Source organism: Heterocephalus glaber, unplaced genomic scaffold (assembly GCF_053883595.1).
Source record: "Heterocephalus glaber isolate CG9 unplaced genomic scaffold, H.glaber_assembly_v1.0 deba00000331, whole genome shotgun sequence".
Classification (NCBI taxonomy): domain Eukaryota; kingdom Metazoa; phylum Chordata; class Mammalia; order Rodentia; family Bathyergidae; genus Heterocephalus; species Heterocephalus glaber.
The window spans coordinates 49,575,551-49,601,905 of record NW_028258142.1 but is presented as its reverse complement, the minus strand read 5'-3'; the positions used below and the strand labels follow the sequence as shown (position 1 = coordinate 49,601,905).

Below are 26,355 nucleotides of genomic sequence, written 5' to 3'. Positions count from 1 at the left end.
AGCACAAAGCCTGCCCTACTTGGGGGCAAGGGAGCCCCAAGAGCTCCCTGAGAGCAAGTGGTCCGACTCCTCCCCATCTTCGCAGGAGGCCAAGTCTCGGTCCCTTGCTCCCAGGGGGCCACCCCATTAGGCCCTAGACTTCTCGGTAACTTTGCTGTCAGAATTCCCAATTTGGGGGTTCAAATCTCTTGGCTCCTAGAGGAATTGTCCCTGACATGCTTTCCAGGCTACCACTTGCTCAACCTCTGGATTTCGGAGCACAGAGGACCCCACCCAGGCTGAGCCCTGCGCTCTCACGGAGCTTCCCAAGGTCGGACTAAGCCAGACCCAGGGGCACCTGACCTCCCCGGCCCACCCAGCCAGGCTCCAGGATCACTGCACAGGCCCCAGTCTGCCCACCCTAGCTCCAGGCCCACGCCGCAGCCCGGATTCAGGCTCCTGACTCTTTGGGGAACAGGAAACCCGCTCCTGGGGGCTTCCCACGCGGGCACTCGGGGACACAGCCCCGGCCTCTCCACTCTCTGAGGTCCCCGTCCAAGGTCAAGCGAGAGTCGCCTGAGCCCCTTCTCAAGTCAGTTTTGCTCTCTCCAGGATGCCAATAACCGGTCCTGAATAACTGAACCTTCTTCTTTCCACTCCCCGCAGAGACCCGCAGGGATCATCCCGGGCGCTGCCCCGGACCCCGGAGAGGACCGAGAACCCCAGCCCCTGCCCACATGGGGCCGAGCTCCGCCCTGAATCCGAACACCGGAGTACAGCGCCCCGGACCAAAGGCCGAGCAGCTGGCAGGGTCCCCGGAGGACTCGCTTGCTCTCCCATCCCTCTGGACGCTCTGGGGGCCCGGCCGTGGTCCGTAGGACGGAGCTGAGGCGCGGAGGTCACTTTTCAGTCCGCCGGGTCCCCCACCGTCGCCCCTGCAAGACAAGGGCGCATCCTGCCCGGCCCCGGCTCACCCAGAGGCTCAGCAGCAGCGGCCCGCAGAGGGCTCCGCGCAGCGGGCTCCGGGGCCCGGCCTTGGCCATCGCGGCGGCGCGGCGGACAGCGAGGGCGCGGGCGCTCTTCTCGCCGCTGCTCGTCCTGAAGCTGCTTTGGGCCCTCTCGGGCTCGTCTGCCCGGGAGCGTGTTCTCTCCTGAAACCGGATTGAACCCAGGAGACGCCGAGCGGCCCCTCCTAGTTATTTCTCACGTTTTCTCGCCGCCGCCGGAGGAGCCCGGGAGCTGCCCGAGCCTGCCCCTCCGCTCCCGCGGCCCGGGACGCGCTCGGGACAGCGGTCCAGGCGCGCCCCGCCCGCCTCCCACGCCCCTCGCCCGCCCGCGGGGCTGCCCTCCCAGGCGTCCCGGCCCTGGCGCTGAGCCTCGCCTTCCCACTGCGCCAGCCCCGCTGGGGGCCAGGAACACCCTGGGGAGTGGATCCGCGGATCCTCCCTGGGACTCCGCAACAAATTCTCGGTGGTGTCTTCAGGTCGAAGCAAAATGCGTGTCTTCCGACCAACGTGATTAAACCACAGAAGGAAAATTAGCCCAGACGGCATCAATAAGCTGGCATTAGGTGTGTCCGAAATTAAAATCAAGCATAAGAAATTCTGATTTGACCATTTGTCCACATCCAGAATGGGTTTGATTATCCTAAGAGCTTTAATCGCCAGATTTTCTGGCTCCTAAGAACTTGTTCTTGCGTATAAAGTATTGGTCTATTATTTATGTGGTAAGATGAAATTTTTCAGTTTGTGGTTAAAGGAAAATCTACTGCACAAAATCCTCTATTCTAAAATAAGGCTGACAAAGTTGTCTTTCAGCATTTATAAAGTTCCAAAGTCTGCCAAACACTCCTGGAGGGCTGGAGGAAAGAAAATCCATACGCCCCCAGCCCGCCCCCCCCCAATGTTTTCCTGCCCTAGGAGGGAAGAAAAGCTATCATCGTCGCAGCTATGGTCCTTTATAATAATTGGGGCATATTCCTAAACTGGATTTTACGTCTTCAAGTGTCCAAAGGCTGGATTCAGGCGGAAATCCCTCTCAGAAATATGTTGCTGCTCCTCAGAGTCCTGCAAAAGTTTGGAGATCAGAACCCTGGGGCGGTCCACAGTCACCAGGAAAGGCTGGGAAAGACCGTGTTCATCCCACCCTGGGCACCTCTGAAACAACCCTTGTCTAAGCCCAAAGCCTGGGCCTTCCCTGAAACTCCTGAGCCTTAGCTCTCAAGTCTCACACAGGAAGTACAGCTTCCTGGCCTCTTCTCTGAGGCCCCAGAAGTCTGTGTGGAAAGCAGAGAAAGCTTCCACTTCTTCTCTCTCTTTGTTTTCACCTAGCATCTGCAAACCTTTGGCCTTGCCCATGACCTCTGGGAAAGCCTCTCACGGTCTCCTCCAAGCCCAGGCAGTCTTTGGAAATGCAAGTGGAATAAGTTTTCTGAAGCAGAAGATGCCAACTCCAGTCTCCCTCCCTCCACCACTACGGATTCCCTGCTAGAGTGAAAGGCTGAAGAATTAAGGTGAAGAATCAGGCTTCAAAAAATGAAAAAATTCAAAGATGCTTGAGATAAGAACAGAGAAAAGGGGAAGGGTAGGAGAATGTTCCAGGCAAAGGCAGCACCCACAGGACAGGAGGAGCTAAGGAGAAACAGCGTCTGGAATCTAGGAGGCAGTTAGGAGTTGTTCCTTCAGAAGGCTGAGCAGAAGAATGCCTATGGCTGGGAATCAAGCTAGAAAGACAGGATCATGATGAATCATGCCCCGAGGGTTGGATTTCATCCTGGTAGAAGTGGAGAACAATTCATTCTATGTGTGAAAAGAAAGTTACTAACCTGGTCACTGTGGCACCCATTGAGAGGCTCAGGCAGAAGGACCGCAGGTTCCTGCTCAGTCCGGGCAACTTAGTGATTTAGCGAGACCATGTCTCAAAGCAATTAAAAATAAAATTAAATAAAATGGTCTGGAGGTGTAGCTAGATGTGATTGTGCTGGATTGGATCCTCATTGTGACAGGAGGAAAACAATGGCTACTAAATATTTTTACAAAATTATCACTTTTGGTGATTTCATAATGAATCTTTTTATGCCTTGATATGGCTTTCCCTTAATACCTATGTTACTAGTTTTTCTATGACTTCAACTTTATCTCCAGATAACCTAGAATTTGCCCTGATTATAACTATCTTCCAAGTGACTAAAACTATAAAAATGCTGTCCTTTGGTTGTTTCAGCTGTATTATGTAAAAGAGGATATTGTTAAACCTACTGACTATATGAAAATTTCTTTAAGTTTCCACTTTCATTTTCTACAAAATAGAACTTGTAATAATCTATTCCAGACATACTGTAACAAATATTTTTCAATTTGTATTGCAAAATTATAGATGTAATATGAATATTAAACAATAAGCAAATATAATATTAGTAACTATATTGGAATTTCCTGTTCTATTATAGCATATTAGTCTAAATCCTACTATAAAGTATGTTTACAATTTTTTAAAAATCTTTGAAGACAGTTACAGTGACAACATAGAAATGACTTGAAGATAAATTGCTTATGTGAATTAGACTTTAAAATGAGTTTGTTGAAAACTTATTTAAAATAGGGGTTTGCATATAGTGACAACTGTATTCTATAATAAAATGAATTTTAAATCATCATGAGGCCTCTTAAAGCATAAAATCTCGTCTGACATGTCTTTATTTTAATATCCTATCACTCAAGCTGTAAAGTCGGTTGGAAGTCACTACTAAAAGAATAATGGATCAAAATGAGAAAGCAATTTACATTTCCCTTTGTTATGTTCTTAGTTTCAAAGGTAAGAGCAGCAAAATGAAGGATCAAAAACTGGAAGAGATTTTAGATGAAACATTTTCAGACAAAAGCAAACTTCAGAAAACTAAGGAGGGTCATCTCTGTGTTGACAGGAGGAATCTCCGGCCACAGAGAAGGTAACTTATCTGTGGAGCTGGGAGGTGGCCCTTGGCCCACTGAACCAGGACACCTTGCACAACTCAGTGCCAACAGGTGAACACACCCACTCTCCTCGGTGGCCTTCGTGGTCCATGATGGGGCAGCTAGTGTGGCTCTCCTTGAACACTTTTGGAAAACACTGACTGCCAGGACAACCCCATGATGTCTAAAACAAATGTGCTAGGAAAAAAGTAAAATATACAAAAAGAAGTTTACATTAAAACCAGATATAAGAGGGGTTTGAATAGTCCTTCTCATGATGCAAAACAAATTTCACTGGGGTCTGTTAGCTCACCAGCACTTTTGGAACATTATTTAGAATAAAAACTCACAGGATGACTAAATAAAATTCCCACAGGACTACTGAGAACACCTTGGACTTTCATCATTTCAAAAAACTACTGGAAGCTTGGAAAAATGGAACACTTAATTCAAGAGCAACCTATAAAGATTGTATTGCCGTCAGCACAAGAGCTTCTATAAAGTCCCTATCTACCTTGTTCCTCTTCTGTCTTCCCATAGCAAGCACCTTCTTCCCAGCTGTAACTCCACCCCATGCAACTCTTCCTGGTAGCAAACACAACCTCAGCTCTAGACCCAAGTGATCCTGGCCTCTAGGGAGCATCTTCTCCCCACACCCCCAGGTCTCTTCACATCCGCTAGGATTAGCTTCTCCCCACAAAGATTGAGACTAGGACTATCCATTCTCATCCACAGGAAATGCTTCTATCTACAGAGGAGTGGCTTTCCACTACAAAGTTGGCAACAATCATACAAAAGTCTGCTCATTTCTCTAATTCCCAATTATCAGGCGGGTTTCCACTGCACAATGGTTACCACATTTGCCTCACACAGCTACTAGCCCTAAGTGGCACAGCCCAAGCTCAGGAAGTGCCTGCTCATTTCTTTTTATTAATTAATGAGTCAAGAACTGTTACAGTGGTTTTCCTCTTCCTCCACTGCAGTCTTCAGACTCCCTTACAAACACCCTGTTCTGCAGACACTCCTTTTAAGGAGGGAGGGACAGTGTTTCAGTGACTCCTCACTGGGCTGGAAGGAATGGTAATATCCACACAGGAAACAAGGCCCCATTGTGTGGGTGATAACTTCTTACAAAAACTGAGCAAAAGTGGTGAAACAAAGCCTTGATACAGAGTGAATCTTTATTTCCTCTCATTTGAGATTATCCCATAATTCTTCATTTAAGATTCCTTCACAGAGAGAAAAATCTCTCCCTACTGGGTGAGGCTCTGGTTTTTCCTGGACCTTCTCATGTCCCTGGGAGCACTCTGTGTCTGTCTGTCTGTCTTGTCTGCCTGTCTGTACAAAGGATGTTGCTTACGCACAAAGGTTACAGGTGTGAATGGGCTGATTGCCTCATCCCATGTGTCATTTATCCCAGCATCATTCCCTGATTCACTATCTCATCAGCCTTGCCCTTTCCCAGAATTTTAGGAGGACGATCCCTCACAACATCACCCTGAGGAGGCGGTACATTCTCCAAGGAGATGCTTGCCCTGTACACAGGAGTAGAGAGGTAGCTTTTCCTACCAGCTCCCTATGAGCAAGATATTGTTTAATTAAGCATTCATTCATTCATTCTAGTATTTTCCTCAGTAATAATTATTAACTAATTTTATTTACCTCAAGATTTACTAATTTCTATTTGCCTTTTCATCCTGCTCAGTTTCCCAAGCCCTTGTTACTAGATGCAAAGTATCTAGTAACTGAGAAGCCCAGTGCCACAATAATTACCTCTTTTCACGTGTTGTTTTCAAGTATCATACTTGTATTTGCCTTTCAGTCTTATATAAGCTACACTCCACCCTCACAGACAAGCACTAGTCTAAACTTGCAGACATCTGTGTAGGATTATACCAGATTCCCATTTCCCTAAACAACACTAATTCAGAGGTCCTACTCAAATATTAAAATAACCAAAGAGATAAATGTCTTGCTAGTGGGGGTGTGGATGTGCTCCAGAAAGGCTATTTTGTTCCCCTTCTCATCAGATTTCAGTGTTCTTGACATATTCAGTAAAAGTGGTTGCTTCTCCCAGTTTCCAAGTCTTGTTCCGATCATGAGTCAGGCAAAGTCTTGGACTTTACTACAATTCTTCTGTTTTAAAATGAGATCTTCTTGCTGGTCTATAGTCTCAGGTACCTGGAAGGCTGAGGCAGGAGGATTGTAGGTTCAAGGTCAGCCTGAGCTACATAGTGAGTTGAAGGTCCACATGGATGACATAGTAAGACCTTATTTCAAAAAACAAAATAATATAATATTAAATAAAAAATTAAAAATGAGATGGTGGCCAAAATCTTCTTTGCTAAGTCCCCAAAGTAGTAGCTTTTAATGCTTAAATGATTCCAATTTCAAAGAAAGAGGCATCTGTCAGAAAAACTGCTTTTTCCCTACTCAAGACAGCCTTAAATATGATTAGATACTATCAGGAACAGTTTTTACATCCTCTAATGATGAATTATCTATTTCAACTGCTACACTGACAGAAGTCTCGGCAGAAATTGGAGACAGTTGCTTGACCCATTCCTGATAGTCTAGGATGCGGGGACATAAAGAAGTTGCTAGAGGACAAACACCACGAATACGATCATGACATCTTTCCTCCTTTTTGGTGACCTGCCTTTCTATAATATTCCCAGCCAGTCTCTGAGACTTACCCTTTCTCTGAGAGTTAGGCTTTCTGTTTCCTGAAAGGTTTTGCAAAGAGATAAGCACACACAGATCTTAAGACATTGTATAAGATAAAGAACATCTTCTTCGGCCGGGGATTTAGCTCAGTGGTTCTGCCGCCTGCCTTGCAAGCAGAAGGATCCGAGTTCCATCCCCGGTACCCAAAAAAAAAAAAAAAGAACATTTTCTTCTCTGCATATCCCTTATGTTAACAAATAACTTCTTGCCTGACAGTAAAGTGGTTGGAATAGTTGACTCCTAGTCTGCTAGGCCCTCCCAGGGACAGTTTCTTAACCCCTCAATTCATAGAAGAAGGAACCATCGTGTATGACAACTGGCTAGGAAGATGCCAGTTGGGGTTCTTTCCAAGGTTGCCCCGGGTCTTCGCATCAATTCTTGTTTGTTATGGTTTAGATCTAAAATGCCCCCCAAATGTTCCATGTGTTCAGAGGTGGAGGTTTCACAAGGCAGTTGGATCTTGAGGGTGTTAACCCTGGCTTCTTCCTTGGTTGAAGGAGGATATAGATTGCTCCACTGATGAGTTCATAGCTGAATGTGTTATTAGGAGGTGGGGCCCAGTTGGAGGACATTGGACACTGGGCATATAAACCTGGAAAGGTACATTCTCATCCCCAGCCACATCCTCTTTCTCTGGGCTCTCTTCCATTCTGTCTGTGCTTCAGGTCACTGTTAACTGAATAGTTTTCTTCCACCATGCCCTTCTGTCATGTCACTTCTGCCTTGGCACCAGCCACAGACTAAAACCTCTGGTACCATCAGCCAAAATAAACCTCTCCTTCTTTAAGGATGCCCGGGTACTGCTCAAGCTGGCAACAGAACTTGGTGTTATCCATGTGATGCTGGTTTTTAGGCATGCAGAATGCAAAAGCTGTGGGATCATGGAAGCTCCACCCAGATTTCAAAGGAAAACTTGAAAGACCAGGCAAAAATGTGTGACAGGGCTGGAGTCCATTCCAGGAGCCCTTGAGAGGACAAGGCATAAAGCTGTGAGAGTGAATCCAAGACTGCAAGGGAAAACTCAGCAAGTGAAAGGTGCCAGGAATCTGGAATATCTGTTGAAGAAAGCTGCAGAGAGCAAGTGAAACCACCTTAAGAGAAAGTCTACTTGGGCTGCAATTGGAAAGGCCATCAGGACAGGTCTGCCCAAGCCCTTTGAAACTTACATCTCACTACCACATGCCCTACTTCTGGTCAGGAAGCAATGGGGCCTCATGTTTACCCAGCTGGGTTTTACACTTGCTTTGATCCAATTCCTTTCTATCCCCCATTCTTCCCTTCTGGAATGGGAATGTTAATCCTGTACCATTGCATATTAGGAATATGTAATTTGCTTTTTAAATTTTACAAATCTTCAGAGCTAAGAATTTGCCTGGAGTATTTCAGAAGACTTTGGACTTGCACTTCTAAACCAGTACTAGAAGCATTGAGCCTTTGAGGAAGGGATTACTGCATTTTCAATTGTATGTGGGATAGTACTGTCATGTTAGGTAGAATTACAACCTAACGTAATCTACTATTTGGAGATTAAGTATGGTTCAAGGCGATGTCTTTCAGGCCGAGTTGGCAAGGGTGATTGTGATGGTTAATCCTGAGTGTCAACTGTACTGGAGTAAGAGATGCCTAGCATTTCAGTAAAAGTACTCTTCTCAGTATGTTTATGTAAATCTAGTGGCATGACCTTGGGAACTATATCTTGTTCCTGATCTCTTCCTCTCTCTTGCTTTTTATCCCTGTGGTCTGCATCTTGGCCACCATAAAGTGAACAGCTTTCCTCTACCATGCCTTTCTGTTATACTGCTTCTACCTTTGAGCCAGATTACCATGGACTGAAACCTCTGAAACCATGATCCAAAATAAACCTCTCCTTTAAGTTGCATATGTCAGGAATTGTGTCTCAGCAACAGGAACTGAACAATACACTATTCAGTGACTTTCAGTTACAAGCCTTCCACTCCATGATCATCTCTTCTACATTCACACTGCCTTCCCTTTATAATCTCAACTCCAATAAATCTTAAACTGTACTAGTATCCAAATCTGTAGATTCTACTGAAGTTTTACTTTCTTTCAGACTTTTTACAGCTCTCTTGCCTCTTTCATCCAGCTTAAGTTTTCTGATAATCATTATGGTCCTTATAATCACACTTTGCATAAATCTTTATTCTATTATTGACATTATGCCTTCAGCATTCTCCCTTGTCAAAGCTACTCCCTGATTAAATATGACTTTACACTTAGTTAGCTACTCCACACACGGAGGTGAGTGTAGCTGGAGGTGAACTCCTGTTCTGTCTTAGGAATTTTACTTTTCATTCATGATCACTATCTCAAGTAGGCCTTTATACTGCATGCATCTCACTCGATTTGCCACAGCCATTCACTTCCTCATTCTCCTTAGCAAATTCTTCATATCTCCTCTTACTTTTCAAACCACCATACATCCTATTTTATGCTGACTTTGCTTTCTGTTTCACAGAGAAAATGGAAATTATCAAAGAGAACTTCTACAAGCTTCTCTGTACCTACTACCTTCCAGCTATGAATTATGTAGGACCTTTTCTTCTGTACCATGGAAGAACCATCTTCCACCTGTGGCTAAGGTCAGCCCCTCCTCTTGTCCATTCATTTCTACATGCTCTCACCACCTCTTCAAGGATATTGTTCTAGCAATTATCTCCTACATCATCAATTTAATCATTGTCTGTCTTCCCAATAATGAACAAAACTAACAAAATCTCTACCTCTATATATTCCATTTCTCCTTCTAGCTACCACTCAATATTTGCCTGCTCTTCTGTATTGAAAAAAAAAAAAAACTCTGAGAAAAGCTGTTCTATATTTACTCTCCACAATTTCTTCCTACTCACTATCTCTTGGCTCCTTTCTAGTTAGGTTTTCTCCTTTACTTTTATAAAATCTTTGCTCTTACAAAGGTTATAGGTACTTTAATATTGTTCAGTCCAATAGTCATTTTCAGCTTCATCTTACATTGCAGAAAGTTAACACAGTGAAACATTCTTTGCTTAGCTTCTGTTTTTCTCTTCTATCTTATTAATTGATTGCTTTTCCTCTCCTTAACCTCCTAACATTACAGTGCCCCAGGACTCAATCGTTGGACCTTTATTGTATTCTACCTACGATCACTCACTGTTGATCTCATCCAATCTTCTGACTTTAAACACTGTCACTGTGCTGATGATCAACAAGTTTGAAGTGCTATCTTAGTCCTCTTCCTTGTGCTGCAAGTTTCTTCTCTCTGGCTCTTTCCCTTTCTGCTTGCTGGTTGCCACAGGGTGAGCAGCTTTCCTCTGCCAGTTGTCATTATATTTCTGCCTGGGAGTCACCTAGCCATGGACTGAAACCTCTTGAACTGTGAGCCAAAATAAACTTCTCCTCCTTTAAGTTGTGTAGGCCTGGTGTTTTGTCCCAGCAACAAAATCTAACACACTAACTCTAGCTACATGTTTATGTCTCCTGGGGAGATTTTAATAAGCATTAACATCTTTATTTTTTTCTCCACCTCAGATCAATTACATGAGAACTTCTTGGGAGGGACTGTATTTATCATTGTTTTGTATTATCTACAAGATTGCTTAAGATTCAGATCAAGGTTGAGATTCTTGCAGTTAAAAAAAGATTCTCAAAATGTGGCTCTGGACCAATATCATATGCACCGGTAGGAACGTGAAGTAGGAACTTGAACATGAACTTGCTTAGTCAGAAATGTGATGACAGAGATTCAAAACCTTTGAAATAATTAGACCACTTTTAAAATTCAGGCCTCTGAGTTTTTATAAGATATGTATTCTTAACCCCCTTTAAAAGGTAGTTTTTTATTTAGAAGTAATATCTATACTCTCCATGTTTTAGCCCTCTTTGCAGCATTTGTATTATCTGTGTATTCTGTGTTTTAAAAGACAAGCTTATATCTACTTTTCTGTATTTCATCAGGTCCTTTCATGGTGAGTATAACAAAATATATTGTAATTGCTGCTCCTTTTATTGTCTGAACTGTTATCTGTACTGTTACTCTTACTTACAAAGTCTCTTCCATGATTTAAGTAAATTCCAATGGAAAGCCTATTTCAAGGAAAGATTTTCTCAAAACTCATTCAAAGCCAAATATTTCTTATCGTTGGAGAGATATTCATTGCTAGGAAGTTTCCAGTGGTTTTGCTTTTCTGTTACAAGGGAAAAGTATCTGTCTGAACTCTTGGAGCTTAGTATTTTACATGGTTTCCAGATAAACAATATATGCCATTAAGATTTTTCCTGCTTACAGTAGACATAATTTTCACAGTTTATTTTTACATCCATAGCCATTGGCAAGGGAGAAACATCCCCATATTATTTTGGTATTTTTCTCTGCATGGATAGATAGCCAAAACCATCCTGCAATGTATTTAGCATTATGTGACAGTAAAATGAAACAAAGATGAGTGCTTCCATTATCTTCACACCAAATGCTGCAGTACAAAATGTTACTAATTAGGGGGTTATGACAGTCTTGAAACCAAATCCTACTTCCTGTGGGATAGCTCTGTACATCTCTACTTGATAGTTATGGATTTTTGTTTCATTTTCATTTCCTCCTTTAGCTCATGCTTTACCTCCATTTTTGCTTCTCTGTCCCACACTCTGAACTGAGGCAATAAAAACATTCTTAGAGTACAGATCATTGGCGGTGATGACAGTGTGATTGTTGAAGCCACAAGTTTTGTGCCATACAACCCTCAAGAAGACCCAATAGCCCTGATACTTGAACTAGTTAAATAGCCCAGGAAATGAGAATGTTAAAGTGGGTTTTCCAGCAAAGATTGGCCAAGTGGTAAACTTTGACTGAAGACCTGAAGGGAAAGCTCATAAGAGAGTTGCAAGGCTAGAAGCCCTAAGTCGAACTGAGACTGGTGTGGTCAGAGAGAAGCCAGCGGGTGCTGGAGTGATGAGAGGTAACAAGGGTGGCAAGACATGAAGGAGTAAAAGGAAGCATTGAGAATTAAGCAAACAAACAAACAAAACACCTCATAGGGCTTACTAAGGGGTTTAGGTTTAATTTTAACCTCAAGTCTTCAGAAGAATCTATTGAAGGATTTTGAGTCTGAGGAAGCATGTTTGAATTTATGTATCTTAAAAGATCATTTACAATTTCAGAAAGAAAATAAATTGTAGATGTACAAAATGGGAGATATAGTAAACAAGGTTTATGCTAAGTTTGTCCTCTTAGGACTGCTTTATAAATTGGAGAAAGAAAAAGAGAAAATTCAAGGGTGCCTACCAAGAACTTTGGACTAAGCAACAAAACAGCAGAATGAATACATGGGGTATAGGGAGAGGAAGTGGCTTGGGTTAACATATCAATGGAATTTATTGGACTTGTAAAATTTGACTTGTCTACTCTATGTCCGAGTTGAGATGTAATATTTACAACTTTAAGATGAAAGAGAAAACCTAGTGAATGAGTGAAGATAGAGTCCTCAGGTGCTCCAACTACTAGAGTCAGAAAGGAAAAAACAACCAGCTTCCTCTAGACTAAGAGGGAGTGACCAGCATTTGAGGAGGGGAAGTCTGTGTACATAGTGTCCCATAAGCCAGGGGAAAACAGTTTGTCAACCAGAAGTAATTGAGTGTGGCATAGGCCTTTGAGAAGTCAAATAAGATTAAAGCTCAAAGCTGTCATTGGTAAAATCAAGGAAGTAAGATTTATTAGTATGGTAGTGAAGAAATCATGATTTCAGAGAGTCAAAGACAGATTAGGGTTAGCGATAGGACATAGAAACAGAGGCAGCTCTTTCTCTGTTCATTGCTCCCTGTATCTGTCACCGTTCTCCTGAACCCAGAGCTGGTTCTCCTCTACACAGATGTTAGAGAAGCTGATGTCTTGGGAGAAAACCTAGAGGCAGAGGCAGAGAATAGGAAAATATAAAGGTCAGTGGGGTATATGATTCATGCAGTGGGCAAAATGATACAGAATGAACCTCAGAGTTGTGTTCTGGAAAAGAAAAAATGTTACTCTATAACTCTCACCTACCAAAAATGTATAGATTGAAAACAGCACATATTGCTAGCCACAGTTTTGTGTGTTGAAGTCAGTGCCTGGCTTAGGTGGGTCTTCTACATTAGAGTGTCATCAGGTCGCCATCGAATTGTTGACTGGTTCAGATTCATTTCGAGGCTGAACCAGGAAGGGATCCACTGCTAAGCTCATTCACATTTTTGGCAGGTTTCTGAATAGCTGTGTACCTGAGGGTTCACCCTTTGCTGACTATTGGCTGGAGGCCACCTGCAACTTCTAGAGGCTACTTCAGTACCTGGTCACATGAATTTTATTAATGTGGATGTTATGTGAAGCTAGCAAGAACTTCTTTCTCCAGTCTTCTAAACATAATAATGATAGTGACATCCTATCAACTTGGCCATGTTCTGTGGATTAGAAACAAATCACAGTCAAATTTCTGAGGAGGAAAATCACATAAAAGCATGTATATGAAAAGGCAGGAAAGAGGTCCAGTTGACAAACAGGAACAGGGACATGTATCCACTGATGCTTATTGTCTTGAGCATGAGGTGGGCCCTGTGGACAATAATTCCTTTGACCTTCTTGATCGCACTCACATACAGAGTGAGAGGAATAGTAGCATATGCTCCAGGTAGGCACTGGTAGCAAACGTAAAGCTTAGCTACACTGAAACTGGCTGAAGAGGGTTGTGGCCTGGGGCACAAAATGTATCCATACAGCATATTTTGGGTCTCTGTTATATAGATTTTTCTATAAAGGAAGCTGGAAAAAATTGAAAAATGGCTAAAAGTTAATTTATGTTTGACAAGTTTCATTCACATCAAAGAAGAAAATTGCATAGTGGTTACGAATCCCAGCCTCATTGCAAGACTGCCCACCTTGAGCTAATTATTTAACACTGCCATGCCTTAATTTTCTCATCATAAAGTGGGAATAATAATTTCTTATCTGGGGGATAATTTATGTATGTGAAGTTTTTACAACAGGGTATGGCTCATGAGAAATGCCACAAACATGATAACTCTTATTTTCACTAAAATATTACATTTATGCTTGTTTATTTGTTTATTTAGGAGTGCTGGAGATCGAACCCCAGGTCTCACCCATGGTCAGCACACCCTCTAGCACTGAGCTATTCCCCATCCCCAAGTCTCCTAGGAACTGGCCACTTCAGCCACTATAAAGCAGTGCGAGTAGGTGTGTCCCTCCAGAAATGTCAGCACTTCCTGCAAATGTTACACAGGGCTAAAGCTGTGTGTCCGTAGGTTCCTCTCTCCCGGTGACCTCCTTTTCATACATTTCTTACTTTAGATAGTAGCAATTGGAATTTTGATTTGTTTTACCAAAAGTACAGAAGTTTTACAGCCACATTAAATTTTAATTATTTCTTCTATTTTTGTTTATTGATGTCAACAGAATAGAAAAGATAAACATTTAACATTGGTTAACTCTTCGTGTCCAACCTACTTTTGAAAAAGGCATAAGAGTTAAATGAAAAGCAGATGAACATATTAGATATCAGTAAGGCAACTAAGATGAATTAATTGTTATCACTGAGTCTTGAGGTTTATTTATTATTCTTGGGTATTCAGGTACAGTAGTACAATATTAGTTTTAGAGTTGTATAGCTCTATTTTTGATAAAAGAAAATATGAGTGTTCATCTATAATGCTAAACTGTATCTTAGCATTGTATTAGCATGTTAAGAGGACTAGATGAATATAATGAATCCAATTTCCAAATCTGCATTTTCAAAAATTTGGGGACTGTTATGGTTTCTATCTCGATGCCTCCACACCCCAAAGCCTCACTCACTCATAGGCAGGGCTTTTGGAAGGTGACTGGATCGTTGGAGTGTAAAACTCATCAGTGGGTTAGTCCACTGATAAATTATACTTAAATATGATTTGGGAGGTGAAGCCTGGTTGGAGGAGGTGGGTCGCTAGGGGTGTAGCAGAGAAGAATGTAACTCCCTCCCTTGATCTCTCTCTCTCTCTCTCTCTCTCTCTCTCTCTCTCTCTCTCTCTCTCTCTCTCTCTCTCTCTCTCTCCCCCCCCTCCCTCTCCCTGTTGTAGTCAGGGTTTTGGCAAGAAAATACATTCAATACAGGACATACAGTTTATAAGATTATTTTATGATAATTACCCAAAAAGTCAAATGCAAAGGAATGCAAGAGAGATTAACTGCACTCTAGAGGCCCAAAGAATCCAGCTGAGGGCCTGGATCCCACAGCAATGTCCCACACAAGTCCAGCTAAAGGCATAGAGTCCAAGCCAATGTCCTCCACGAGTCCAGCCAGTGGCCCAGAACCCACAGCAATGTCTCATGCTTATCCATATTGAGGATCTGTACCTAGAAGACCCAAAGGTCCGTGATGGAAGCCAGAAAACCTATACCAGTGAGATGAAGGATTTGTGCCATCAAGCTGCGGGATCCACATTGGAGCCAGGAAGTGATGCTCACAGTGAAGATCAGAGCTCCCCTGATGAGAACAGCAGCCATTCCCAGTGATAGCAAGACTTGAGATCCTCCTCCAGTGACAACAGCTTACTTCTTACCAGGAAAACCATTAGCAGCAAGCTTCTCCTAGAAAATAAACGGGCCAAGATCTTCCCTTCTGGTTCTCTTTTTATGGCTATTAAAACAATCCTCAGGTGCATCCTCCACGCCCAGACCACGCTGATTCAGTTCAGCTGGGTGTTACAAGTTGACCAGTAGTTAATCCACTCCGCTCCCCCGCCCTCTGCCCCTCCCCCCTTCCTGTTGCCATGCTATGAGCGGTTTGTCCTTTTGCATGCCATCCCGCCTTTGAGCCAGCCAGCTATAGTTTAGAACCTGTACAAACTGTGAGCCAAAATAAACCCTTCCTCCATTAATTTATGGGTGTTGGGTATCATGTCTCAGTGATAAAGTAACTAAGACAAGAACACTCTTAGAATGTGATGTTCCAATATTGAATGTCTTTAAACTCAGGATAAACATGTAATCTCTGCTATTTGTTAAGTAATATAATTTTTAATATCAGGCCAGCCTTCCCTACTGTACTGTTGAGCCATTTAGACCCTCCTTTATGAATAGAATCAACTTTATAAGACAACACAACTTCCTTCCTCTTACTCTCTTTAAAGGAAAGAATGATTAAGTTACTAACATATTACAAAATAAAGGAATTTTAAATTTCCCATAAATAATGCTAAGATTCAAGCAAGACATTTTCTCCAGACTGTAAGGGTCAAAAGAAATACAACAGATGCCACTGGCCATTTGGCCAAAGAAACTCAGGCTACAAAATCAAAAGAGAACTTCCTAAGTAATTGAGTTTAACTGAGTTCAAGTGAATATTTGGACAAATGACAGAGTAGAAAAGTAAGAGGAGCCAGATTCAAGATAGACCCCTGTGCATCTGCCCCTTAGGGAGGTGTTGTCAGAGCCATTCACCAGCTTCCACCGTAAGTGGAGCTAACACCAGTTCAACCCAACAACCCAGCCCCAGTCTTGGCCTATAACCCTACATGTCACAGACACTAGAAATACCACACCTTCGACTTGCAGAAAATTTGCAAATCTGTATTTTACTAATATTTATTTTCCATTTCATTCCTCTTTAACATAGACTCAGAAAATAGTAACTGGAAAATGATTGTATATTTAGTTTGCTTTAACTCCTTATGTTATGGAAGAAATATATGGCTGAAAAACAGGTTATGTGATTACCTGAAGATATAGAATAAAGTTCTGAGAAGGCTAAGAAACCTTAGAATTAGATTCCTAATTCTTCTTCTTAGAAAAATATTTTAGAGATAATCTGTTAATTAAAACCAAAGTGGTTGAAACTGATAATGTTGTTTTCTTCTTTTCTACTTAAACTGAAAATGTCTTGGCAGGGGTTAAAAGTATTAATGTTATTCTTGGAAGAAAAAATATGCCAGATTATAATAGAAAATGGACTGGGCTTGGTGGTGAATGCCTGTAATCACAGTACTCTAGAGGCTGAGGCAGGAAGATCACTGAGAAATGATCTCAAATCTCTCAAACTGAGAGTTTGAGGGCAGCCTGAATTACATAGCAAGCCCTTGTCCAACGAGAGAGAGAGAGAGAGAGAGAGAGAGAGAGAGAAGGAGAAAGAAAAAGACAGAGAAAGAGAAGAAAGAAAGGAAGAGAGAAAGGAAAATGAGGCTGTATCTGCAAGATAAATACTGTTCTAGTCTCTAAAAAATTATCCAGATTCTTTCATTATGCAATTTATTGTTTGAAACACTGTGAGGAATCAATAAGCCATATAGAGTTCTAGGAGTATTTCTATTATATAGAAGTTTTTATAATGATATTTACTCATATATGATTTTTATATGTATTATGCAAGAAATAATTTAAAATAATTGATGTTTATGTAAAAACTCTGAGATAAAAGATGTGTTAGCATAATTAGAAATGATTGCTATTTTGTTTTTATATATGAATAAACATCCTTGTTTACATGGAGAATATTTGCACTATTCTCTTACTCCTTTAGATTCATTTTTTTACCTGATTTGACTGATGATTTTGCATCCACGTTGTCTCTTGACACCCTCAGCCCTCTCACTGCTAGCTTGCTTAGCTTCTCGATCCCTAAGGGTTTGCCTGAGGTTCCTTTGTTCCTGAAACTTCCCAATTGGCCCCTTCTTATGGGAATGCCTTCTAAGCTGAAACTCTTGCCTGTGCCTTTGCCCCCTGCCCTGTTTCATGCAGCCATCTGTGGGTCTGGCCACCCTGGTCTATCTGACATCATCTCCACCCAGCAGTGCAGTGTGGCCAAACACTGCCAACTCCTGGACATTCACTGTTCCCACCGGTACTGACCTTTCTACTCTTACTAGTCCTGAATCTGACAATCCCACTTTGTTTTTGGAGTATGTGTGGCTTAATTTGCAAGTATCTTGCTGGCTAACAGTAGTACTGTGGAGAAATTCTTTCCTTTTATTGACTATTTATTCTGTAGCTTTGTCCTGTGCTCCTACGCTAAGATTGTCTCTCTGGTTTACACCTGTGTGGTGAATGGGAGCGATAGAAAAATGTTTACTTTCTGGAGTGCTTAATTTACAGAGATGGTGAGATTTTACTAATCAGTGTCTTTTAATTCTTACATTTCTAGTATTTTCCTTTGTGAAGAGTCTTCTTAAAACTTTTTCATAAAATACCTGTTGCATGAACCTTCAGATAATCACATAAACCCATTTATTAAGTCCTAGTCGATGGTTCTTGAACATTAGAGCATGTAAACCTGCATAGTCTGTGTGAATGATACCCTTATAACTACAAAAGAAAGGAACATTCTGTTTTGTTCTCCCACCTTAATTCTAACAAAGAGCTAAAAGAAGCAGAGACAAGTAGCTGGAAGTCCATATGTCCATTCTCTTTGCTGTACCCAGGTTTTCCAGAGTAGCACAAGGATGCAGTCATAGGAGAATAAAGATCAAAACAGCAGCTCTCGCTGTCTCCCCGGTGCCGACACCATTCTTTACAGAGGCACGTGACAGAGAATCTCATCTCTAGTCTCTCGTGGATCTAGGATTTATATGAAACATCTCTGAGATAAACAATATGCCCCAAAGCTATAACATAGTAATATTCCTCTCTAAAATAAGTCTAAATTTGTGCTTGCTTTGGCAGCACATATACTAAAATAAGACTAAGTTTTTAAAATATATATATATTAAGATCAAGCCAGGCATGGTGACACATGCTTTAATCTGAGTACTCGGGAAGGCTGAGGCAAAAGAATCTCAAGTTCTAGCCCAGTCCGAGCAATGTAGTGGCTTAGCAAGACCCTGTCTCATAACAAAATATAAAACTGGGCTGGAGATGTAGTGCAGTACAAAGGCCTTGGGTTCAATCCCCAGTATCACTAAATAGTCTCCTTTTTTATTTCCAGTTTTTTATCCTAATGTTGTTTTGTTTTACATTAAGATGCCATGTTGCATTTCTTAATTTAAAATGAAGCTGAGTGACTTATTTTTTATTTTAGCTTAAAATAAAATTTAAGCAAAAATGATTTAAGCCAGTCACAATGGTACATGCTTGTAATCCCAGCTTCTGGGGAAACTAAGGCAGGACAATTCTAACTTCAAGGCCAGCCTGGGCAATTTAGTGAGACTGTTTCAAAATTAAGAATAAAAAGAGATGGAATGTATCTCAGTGGTAGAGTGCTCCTGGGTTCAATCGGAAATACACACACACACAATGTGGTTTAAATTGCTTCTTAGCTGGGGTAAGGTTCCCAGAGATGGGGAGGGAGGGATCTTCCTGGGAAGGAAGATCAGATCCTATTTTTAGGATTCCAGTCCTCAAACCTAGAAATTCAGAACTGTTAGGGAGGAAATAACAGAGGAATACTTACAAATGATGCCCTGCCAAAGAGCGAGAGCCAGACACATAGCTGTTTGGCTGCTCACTAAGCCTCCTCACCATTAGCCGAGTAGGTCTGACCCCTACACACACACACACACACACACACACACACACACACACACACACACACACACAGCAGTCAGAGATACGCCCCAGGCCCTACAGCTTAGGAGTTCTCTTCCCAACAGCAGTGTCATGTCAGCTCACTGTGTCAGAGGCTCGCCACCACCCAGCTCTTTTTCCTTTCTCCAGCCTTCACCTACAGTCCTGCTCCTGTGCTATCTTATTGCAGACTTGAAAAAAAGCTCATAGATTCCGGCTCCTTGCCTTTCCTTCTGGTTTTTTGATGCCTCGCAAACGGAGGCCCAACTTAAAAGTTTATAAATAACGCGGCTTTAGTGAACTAATATGAATCATTCCTTGAATTCCTAAAACATAATAGTTCTTAGTTGCTTTTCTTTGGGAGGTGGTTCACTAGTTAGAATTTCTTTTCATTGGTGTTAGAACACGGCAACAGTCACATTGGTGATTTTTGTATCGGTCATTGAGTTTCACATTGGATAAAAAAAGAATCTTTAGGCAAAACTGCAGTCCAGTCATGGTCAGTTACTTAATACACATGCCAATTCGTGCATGCATTCATTCATTCATTCATTCATTCAGCAAACATTTTTTGAGCTTCCACTACTCTGTGTGCTAGCCTACAGTGAAGAAGGCAGACAGGCAGCCTTGGGGATTACATCTCACCACGGTGCAGCTGGCTCCAAAGAGTCTTGTGCAATTATTTGTAGGAGGAGCTGAACTGACCTGAAACCACAACACTCTGCTGTCTGCCACCCACACCACCCCAGGAGAAGCAGGACTCGACTCCAAAGCACCAATGCTGCCCTTTCTTGCTCGAAGTTGTAAATGAAAATGTTTGATGTTCTAGTCATTCAATGTCTCTACATTAAAAAAAAAAAATAGCACAGAATGTTATATACATCATAGAAATTATGTGCCAAAAGAAAGCAATGTAGGAGTCAAAAAACTAATTTGTAATCTTTAATATTTTTTCTTTATGACTTGGCCAATAAAATTTGATTTCAGCCAAGTGTATTGGCAACCAAAGTTGTAAGGAGATGCAAATGTGAACAGTTTTCAATTCTCATACATAAGAAAAGAAATACACTCCCATATGTACATACACAGAAACCTGTAAGTGAAAACCAAAAACATTAATATGTTTGAGACACATTTATGGCTTGTATCTAGATGATCCCCCAAAGCCTCATGCAGTCATAAGTGATTTCTTCAGAGGTGCCTGAATCTAGAGTGTGTGATGCTGAGATTAAGGGCATATGCTTTCTAAACCAGTCCACTGATTGGTTTGGCACTGCCCTAATCCTCATAGTCTGCTTAAAAGGGGCAGAAAGACACTGTTAAGGTTACCTTGTTGCTTTTGCTGTCTTTGCCTGCCACTCTTCTTGGAGCCAGCCAACTGTGGACTGAAACCTCTACGAACTGTGAGCCAAATAAACCCTTCCTCCCTTAACTGGTGGGTGTTTGGTATTTTGTCTCAGCAACAAGAAAAGTAACAAGATAAAACACAGAAGTCTTCCAATTAGAAGAGATAGCATTGAACCAGATCTTCAAAAATCCCTTTTCTACAAATGAAGAAATGGACGAGTGACCCAGGACATAGAGAGAGTGTGTGTGGAGGCACTAAGTATTGGCGCCCAGGTCAGCTTGGCACCTCCTACTATGAGTAATTGCACAAGCGTGCATGCGAACAGCTGTATCACAGGGGGAGTGTGTGTGTGTGAAATGCAGGGAAATCACTATTTGAATGTGATTTGTGGTTTCAGATTTAGCCTCCAAAATCACAAAATCCAGAGTGCAGAAGAATGCTGTGATATCTGTTCTTTGCTGCTAGTGGAAAGGAAAAAGAGGAAAGAAATTGGAGACACAAATGCTAGTGGAGCTGAGGGAGGCTGAGGGTTTGAGTGGGATGTGGTGGGACAAGCAGTTAGTGAAGAGAGGAGTGAGGATTAGGAGAGGCAGGTTGCAACCCTCAGGAGCACTTGGCTTAGGAGGAGCAAGAACACAAAGTCACACACAATTTGTTTACCTCATCTGGAATTTTTCTTTACATGTGCTGAGTACTTCCTAGGTGCCAGGCGCTCTATATGGTGTGTTTTACAGGCGTTAGCCCACTCTTTATTCTATCTACCATGTCTTGACCTGCATTACAGTATGTGGGCAGGGAGAGAAGGTGATTCATCTTGTACTTTCTTAAGCAAGCAGTCTTTATGGTGTACATTAAGACCATGCATGACTGTACTGGGAAGGCATTAAAGGACTATTGCATGAATACATTATTTCATGAATGAAGCTATGTTTAAAATTCTCAGAGTTCGGCAGTATAGGCAACAAATAGGATGGGCTATGCGAAGAAGAGAGGAATCAAGGATTCCCAGTTTTCTAGTTAATTAGAAGGATGTCACTGAGACAGGAAACCCAGGAGGACCTGATTTAATGGCTGCATACCATGCTTAGCTTCTCATATGCTGAGTTTAACATGCTAAGGGTTAACAGGGACCTTCCAGAAGAAGTGAATAAGAACTATAGATTTCCATAGATATCATGCAACCTCTTTGGGTCTCATTTATTGAAAGCGGTTTTAAGCACACAGAAGAAAAACCCATTTTATTCTCAGGATATTTCTAAAGGGGTTGACCGGAGCAAAATCAGCAAAATCGGGTATCAGAACTTCAATCTGGAGCCTAGACAAAGTGATGGAGATAGCGACTAAAGGGGAAGCCTGTAGTCAAAGTAAGATTTTGCATGAGAGAATCAAGATCCAAGATTTAAAAAAAAGTCTTAAGATAAAGATAAAATTCAGAAAATTATTATTATAAGGAGATCCCAAGTAAAACTGTAATGAAATAACAACAGATTTCTGTTGCCTTTGGGAAAAAAAGCACCTTCCATGTCCCTGGAGGAAATCGTTATGATTTTGCTTCCTTGAGGCAAACTATGGCTGATTAGAAATCTTGCCTACCTTTTCAGTTAAGTCTTAAGATTCATCAAGCTGATTCCTGAGCTATAGATAAGTAAAATGCAACTTCCTGAATACCAAGAATGAGAGGCCTGGAAACTATTACCAGCCATGAAGCTGTCAACAGCCATGACAGGTAGAAACTGTCAAAAGACTGTTAATGTCTAGCAAGACAGTGGAGGGAGCAGCTGAGGAAGGATCCACAGGGAGGAATCAAACTCTATAATTTTCATACACTTTCAGAATTAGTGTCCATTTTAAGTAGATTCCCTGCTTTGCATGCAACTTGAATTTAGCAGTTCAGAGGATTACAAAGTAAAAATCCTATATGAAGTTTCAGCCATCTTTGCAGTATACAACCTGAACTAGATAATAGAAGAGCCAGTCATAAAATGATTGTTATGAAGAGATATATTTTGATTAACAAATACAAAGCTTAAAAAATCTGCTATCATATTTTCTTAGTTGATTTTTTGTTTACTTAAAATGGGTTGTATGTGTGACTTATTTAAACTTACTTACTATTATTAGAAGTATCCGTTAGGTGGACCACTGTGTATAATTTTCAGGTTCAAACACCATTTTTTTACTAAAATGTCTTACAGCCACCCTAGAAAAGGAGTTCTAGTAGTATTCCCTATTTTAAGATGATAAACATACACAGAGGAATTATGCAAATTAATCAATATCCACAACATCAATCTTTAGAACACTAATATATACAAATGAGATAACAGTGAACCAAAGATCTTTCCCAGTCAGACTTTAAATGTTAAAAAATGTGTAAGAGGAGTCTGGAAAAGAGGCCCATTTCTCTATATCAGAAAAGCACAATCCCTTAAACTCATATCAGTTCCAAGATTTTAAAATGTACACTAATTTTTTAAAACTGCTTAATTTACTGTAACATAACTAGCAATACACAAGAATTTTGTACACAATTTATTTAAAATAATTCAGGGAGACTTTATTTTTGACTGAGAAGGAATGAAACTATTGAAAAGATAGCTGGTTATCACTAATTACCTAATGGTACTTCTGAATAGTAACTGTTATAAGCCAACCTTGTGAATTTGTGAAGATACATCATTAACAATCATAAATATTAAAAATTCATTTAGACTATCCATATAGTTAGCAGACATAGAGAATTCATTGACTGAAATAGGTTTGAAACCTGGCCTGGATTTGGTTGGCTAATAAGTTTAATTTTGTCTTCTTGTTTTAAGATTTAAACATTTGGCCCATACTGTTGCTAAAAACTGTAATCACAAAATATTAAACAGTAACTTTACACACATATAGATGTCACTCATAATTTCATCTTAAAAGTTATAAAAATGTTATCCTAGATAGCATTTAAGATCCCTGTATTTCAAGGCTTATTTCAAAAAACCATCACTATTTTGCATTTATAAACTAAAGATATGAACTAAAAATCTGTTGTTATACACTAAATATCACCGCCTAAGTCTAATTACATCATTCCTTTTGTTAACATAGAATGTTGCCCCTAATAAAATCATGACACAGTTCTACAGTTGTAATGGAAAAATTAAAGATTGAGAAGGTAATGAAGCAACCACCAAGATATTCAAAACAATCAAGTTAACATTACATTGATTTTAGGAAGAAATACCAAGAATACACAGGCTTACATTAAACAAGGAATAATTCACTTTTTAAGAGAAGAAATGAGAGACAATTTTTTTAAGTATTTGGATTCACCAACCCAAATAGATTTTAAAGACACATAGGAGAGAAAGAAATTGTGTGTGTGCGTGTGTGTGTGTGTGTCTACGTGAGAGACAGACAGAGAAAGAGCGAGAGAGTGAAAGAGACAGACAGACCATTTGTCATTGGAAAGACCAACAATTTGCAAGAGTGAAAATGCATCCTGAAAGCATTTTTGAAATTTAAATTTTGCTAACAAAGTAGGTAACAGAGAAAAATGTACATTCAGTGCTGGATTCTACATAGAATAGAACCTAAAAGTAAATTCCACCAAAATGAAATTGTAATAACAGTCAATGCCTGGTTAGAAATCTCCCTTTGCTTTATGAAAAGGTCATGTTACAAGAATAAAACAGCAAACATGCAATATATACACTTTAGAATGTTTAGGAAAACCAGTTTCCAAGCACCATATGAATAATTAACTAGTTAACTGGAGATAATATTCTCTACAATCTTTGATTAGGTTGTACTTCAAGTAGTCTATAAATAGACTTGAATTAATTAAATTTTATTGCACTGTAAGTTGGCTGCTGTCATTATGTCCAAATGTAAACAATAACACAAATTTCCTTAAATTTTTCATCTGTGGATCTACTTGGGTAAACAAGCAATTAAAACGTATATAAAATTCAAAAAATTCAGTCCCCCTGGAAATGTGTCTTTGGCCAAGGAGATTCCACAAAATAAAGGGGGAAAGCTCAAAATACAATATCTTCTATTTTTAAAAAAATATTTGTTTGTAATTAAAAGGAGGAAAAAAAAAAGCTGATAAAGCCCCTGGCTTTTGTTTACTTATTAGAACATGTTCATCTCTTCATGCATGCTTCAGCTAGGGTCCTAAATTTGGGCTCCAAATGATCCAAAAACTCAAGCCCATCTTCTTCCTGTCGATCACTACAACACCCCACGGAACCAGCCACTGATCCTTTGCCCTCATAGTTATACAAAAGGACGTAGTCTTCAGCGTGCTTGTGGTTGTCATCCTGATCACACAGATGCACCTTCTGCCAAGGGGAAAACACAACATTTTATTATTATTATTTTAACACCAAAACTTACCATCATAAAAATAATTGCTTTGATTTACCTTTCATTGTTTAATTTTTAATCAGAGTGTGTCCTCTAATGGATTCCTATATATAAAAAATGCACATGATTGGTCTGTATCATAAAAATCACACTATATATTCAGTATACAGCACGTCTCTAAAATTCACCCATGTGGTAGCAAGTATACAAGTGTTCGTTTTAAGTAATTACTGCTTTCCCCTTTCAAAATGATGGCTAAAACTAAAAATATGTCTATCAAAACTGAACCCAAATTGCCATGAGCTCAGATCTTCCCAGACTGGCATAGCAACACTGTCTGCTTTTGTCACATGTCTCTCACTTCTGGTCTCTATGATCAGAGTTGACACATGAGAAATACTAGCACAGAGTCATGCACGGGTAATTTAAACATTATTATTTCCAGAAGAGTATCAAAAACAAAGAAGATATTAGGGAAAGTAAATAACCACTTAAAATTGAACATAACTGAATCAAAATTAAGAAAAAATAATCGTTTTCCAATGAATAGGTTCATAATTGAAAACAAAACTCTAAATAAACATGAAATTTTAATTATTTATGTAAAGTTTAAAAGACATCACACTAGATTTGTGGAATACTTAGGGAAACTCACTTCACCGAGTCGGGGCTGGGTGAAATTGTGCCACTCGGAGTAGGTGTAGCGACAGTTGTCCATCTCCACGTGTCCTCCCCTGCAGGGGTCCAGGGTGTGGTGGTACCCAGCACCCCGCCAGGAGTCCAAGGTCTGCTGTCCTCCTTTCACCAGTTCTATGGTCTCTTGCCCACCGTTTCTGACCCCAGATCCCAAGGTGCCACAGACGCCCTGACCAGAAGTGCCCACGGTATGGGTCGTGAAGGCATTTGTGGAATACTGAAATGAAAACCATTTACACTGACAAATATAGAAGGGAACAACAGCAACAACAACATCAAAAGGAAATAGAAGATCATGCCTTGACTTATTTTGTGTACTAGAAGATAAACTCTCCGAAGGCAGATGATTGTGAGTACTTGACTATTACAATCCCAATATTAAATGTAGCATCCAACATAAGAAAGAAATTTCAGATGTCAGTGGTTGGCACCTGGAGACAAATCAAAAAGCTCGATGTATTTTGAGTATAGTCCAACTTCAGTTGTTATGTCCTTCCTGGACCTCACTACTTGAAATCAGTACTTCTGTCTCCCATGTATTCGCTGTCTTAGTTTAAATCCATTCCCCTTTACCTGACTACAGTAGAATCTGAAATACTGACCAGACATTTTATTCAGTGTTCAATTCAGTTTTTATTTCAACTAAAATAAAAAGAGTAATGTTGCTATAAAAATCTTAGCTGTCATCATAAATTCTTGCAATCTACATGCACTTAAATCATGAATCAGGCAGGGAAAATGTAAAGAACATCAAAAGTTTTGGCCACTAGGATTCTATTTGGGGACAT

General features: G+C 40.7%; 2 protein-coding genes across 6 annotated transcripts in view; both read right to left on the bottom strand.

The window, feature by feature from the left end:
• Dsc3 (desmocollin 3) overlaps nucleotides 1–1,366 on the bottom strand; it is a 46,657-nt gene extending 45,291 nt beyond the window's left edge. For 2 of the 3 annotated variants that reach the window (XM_021265126.2, XM_021265125.2), the window contains exon 1: nucleotides 954–1,366. In XM_021265126.2, coding sequence (XP_021120785.2) covers nucleotides 954–1,022 — 69 coding nt within the window. In that variant the 5' untranslated portion in view covers nucleotides 1,023–1,366. The remainder of the gene's footprint in view (nucleotides 1–953) is intronic. The other variant, XM_087193852.1, reaches the window with a different exon arrangement.
• Nucleotides 1,367–20,095: 18,729 nt separating this feature from the next.
• Nucleotides 20,096–26,355, bottom strand: part of Dsc2 (desmocollin 2) — a 32,604-nt gene continuing 26,344 nt past the window's right edge. For 2 of the 3 annotated variants that reach the window (XM_004853128.4, XM_021265124.2), the window contains exons 15-16: nucleotides 25,527–25,784; nucleotides 20,096–24,846 (exon numbers count right to left, since the gene is read on the bottom strand). In XM_004853128.4, the coding sequence (XP_004853185.1) occupies nucleotides 24,649–24,846; nucleotides 25,527–25,784 (456 nt within the window). In that variant the 3' untranslated portion in view covers nucleotides 20,096–24,648. Of the gene's footprint in view, nucleotides 24,847–24,929; nucleotides 24,976–25,526; nucleotides 25,785–26,355 lie in introns of all 3 variants that reach the window. The other variant, XM_004853129.4, reaches the window with a different exon arrangement.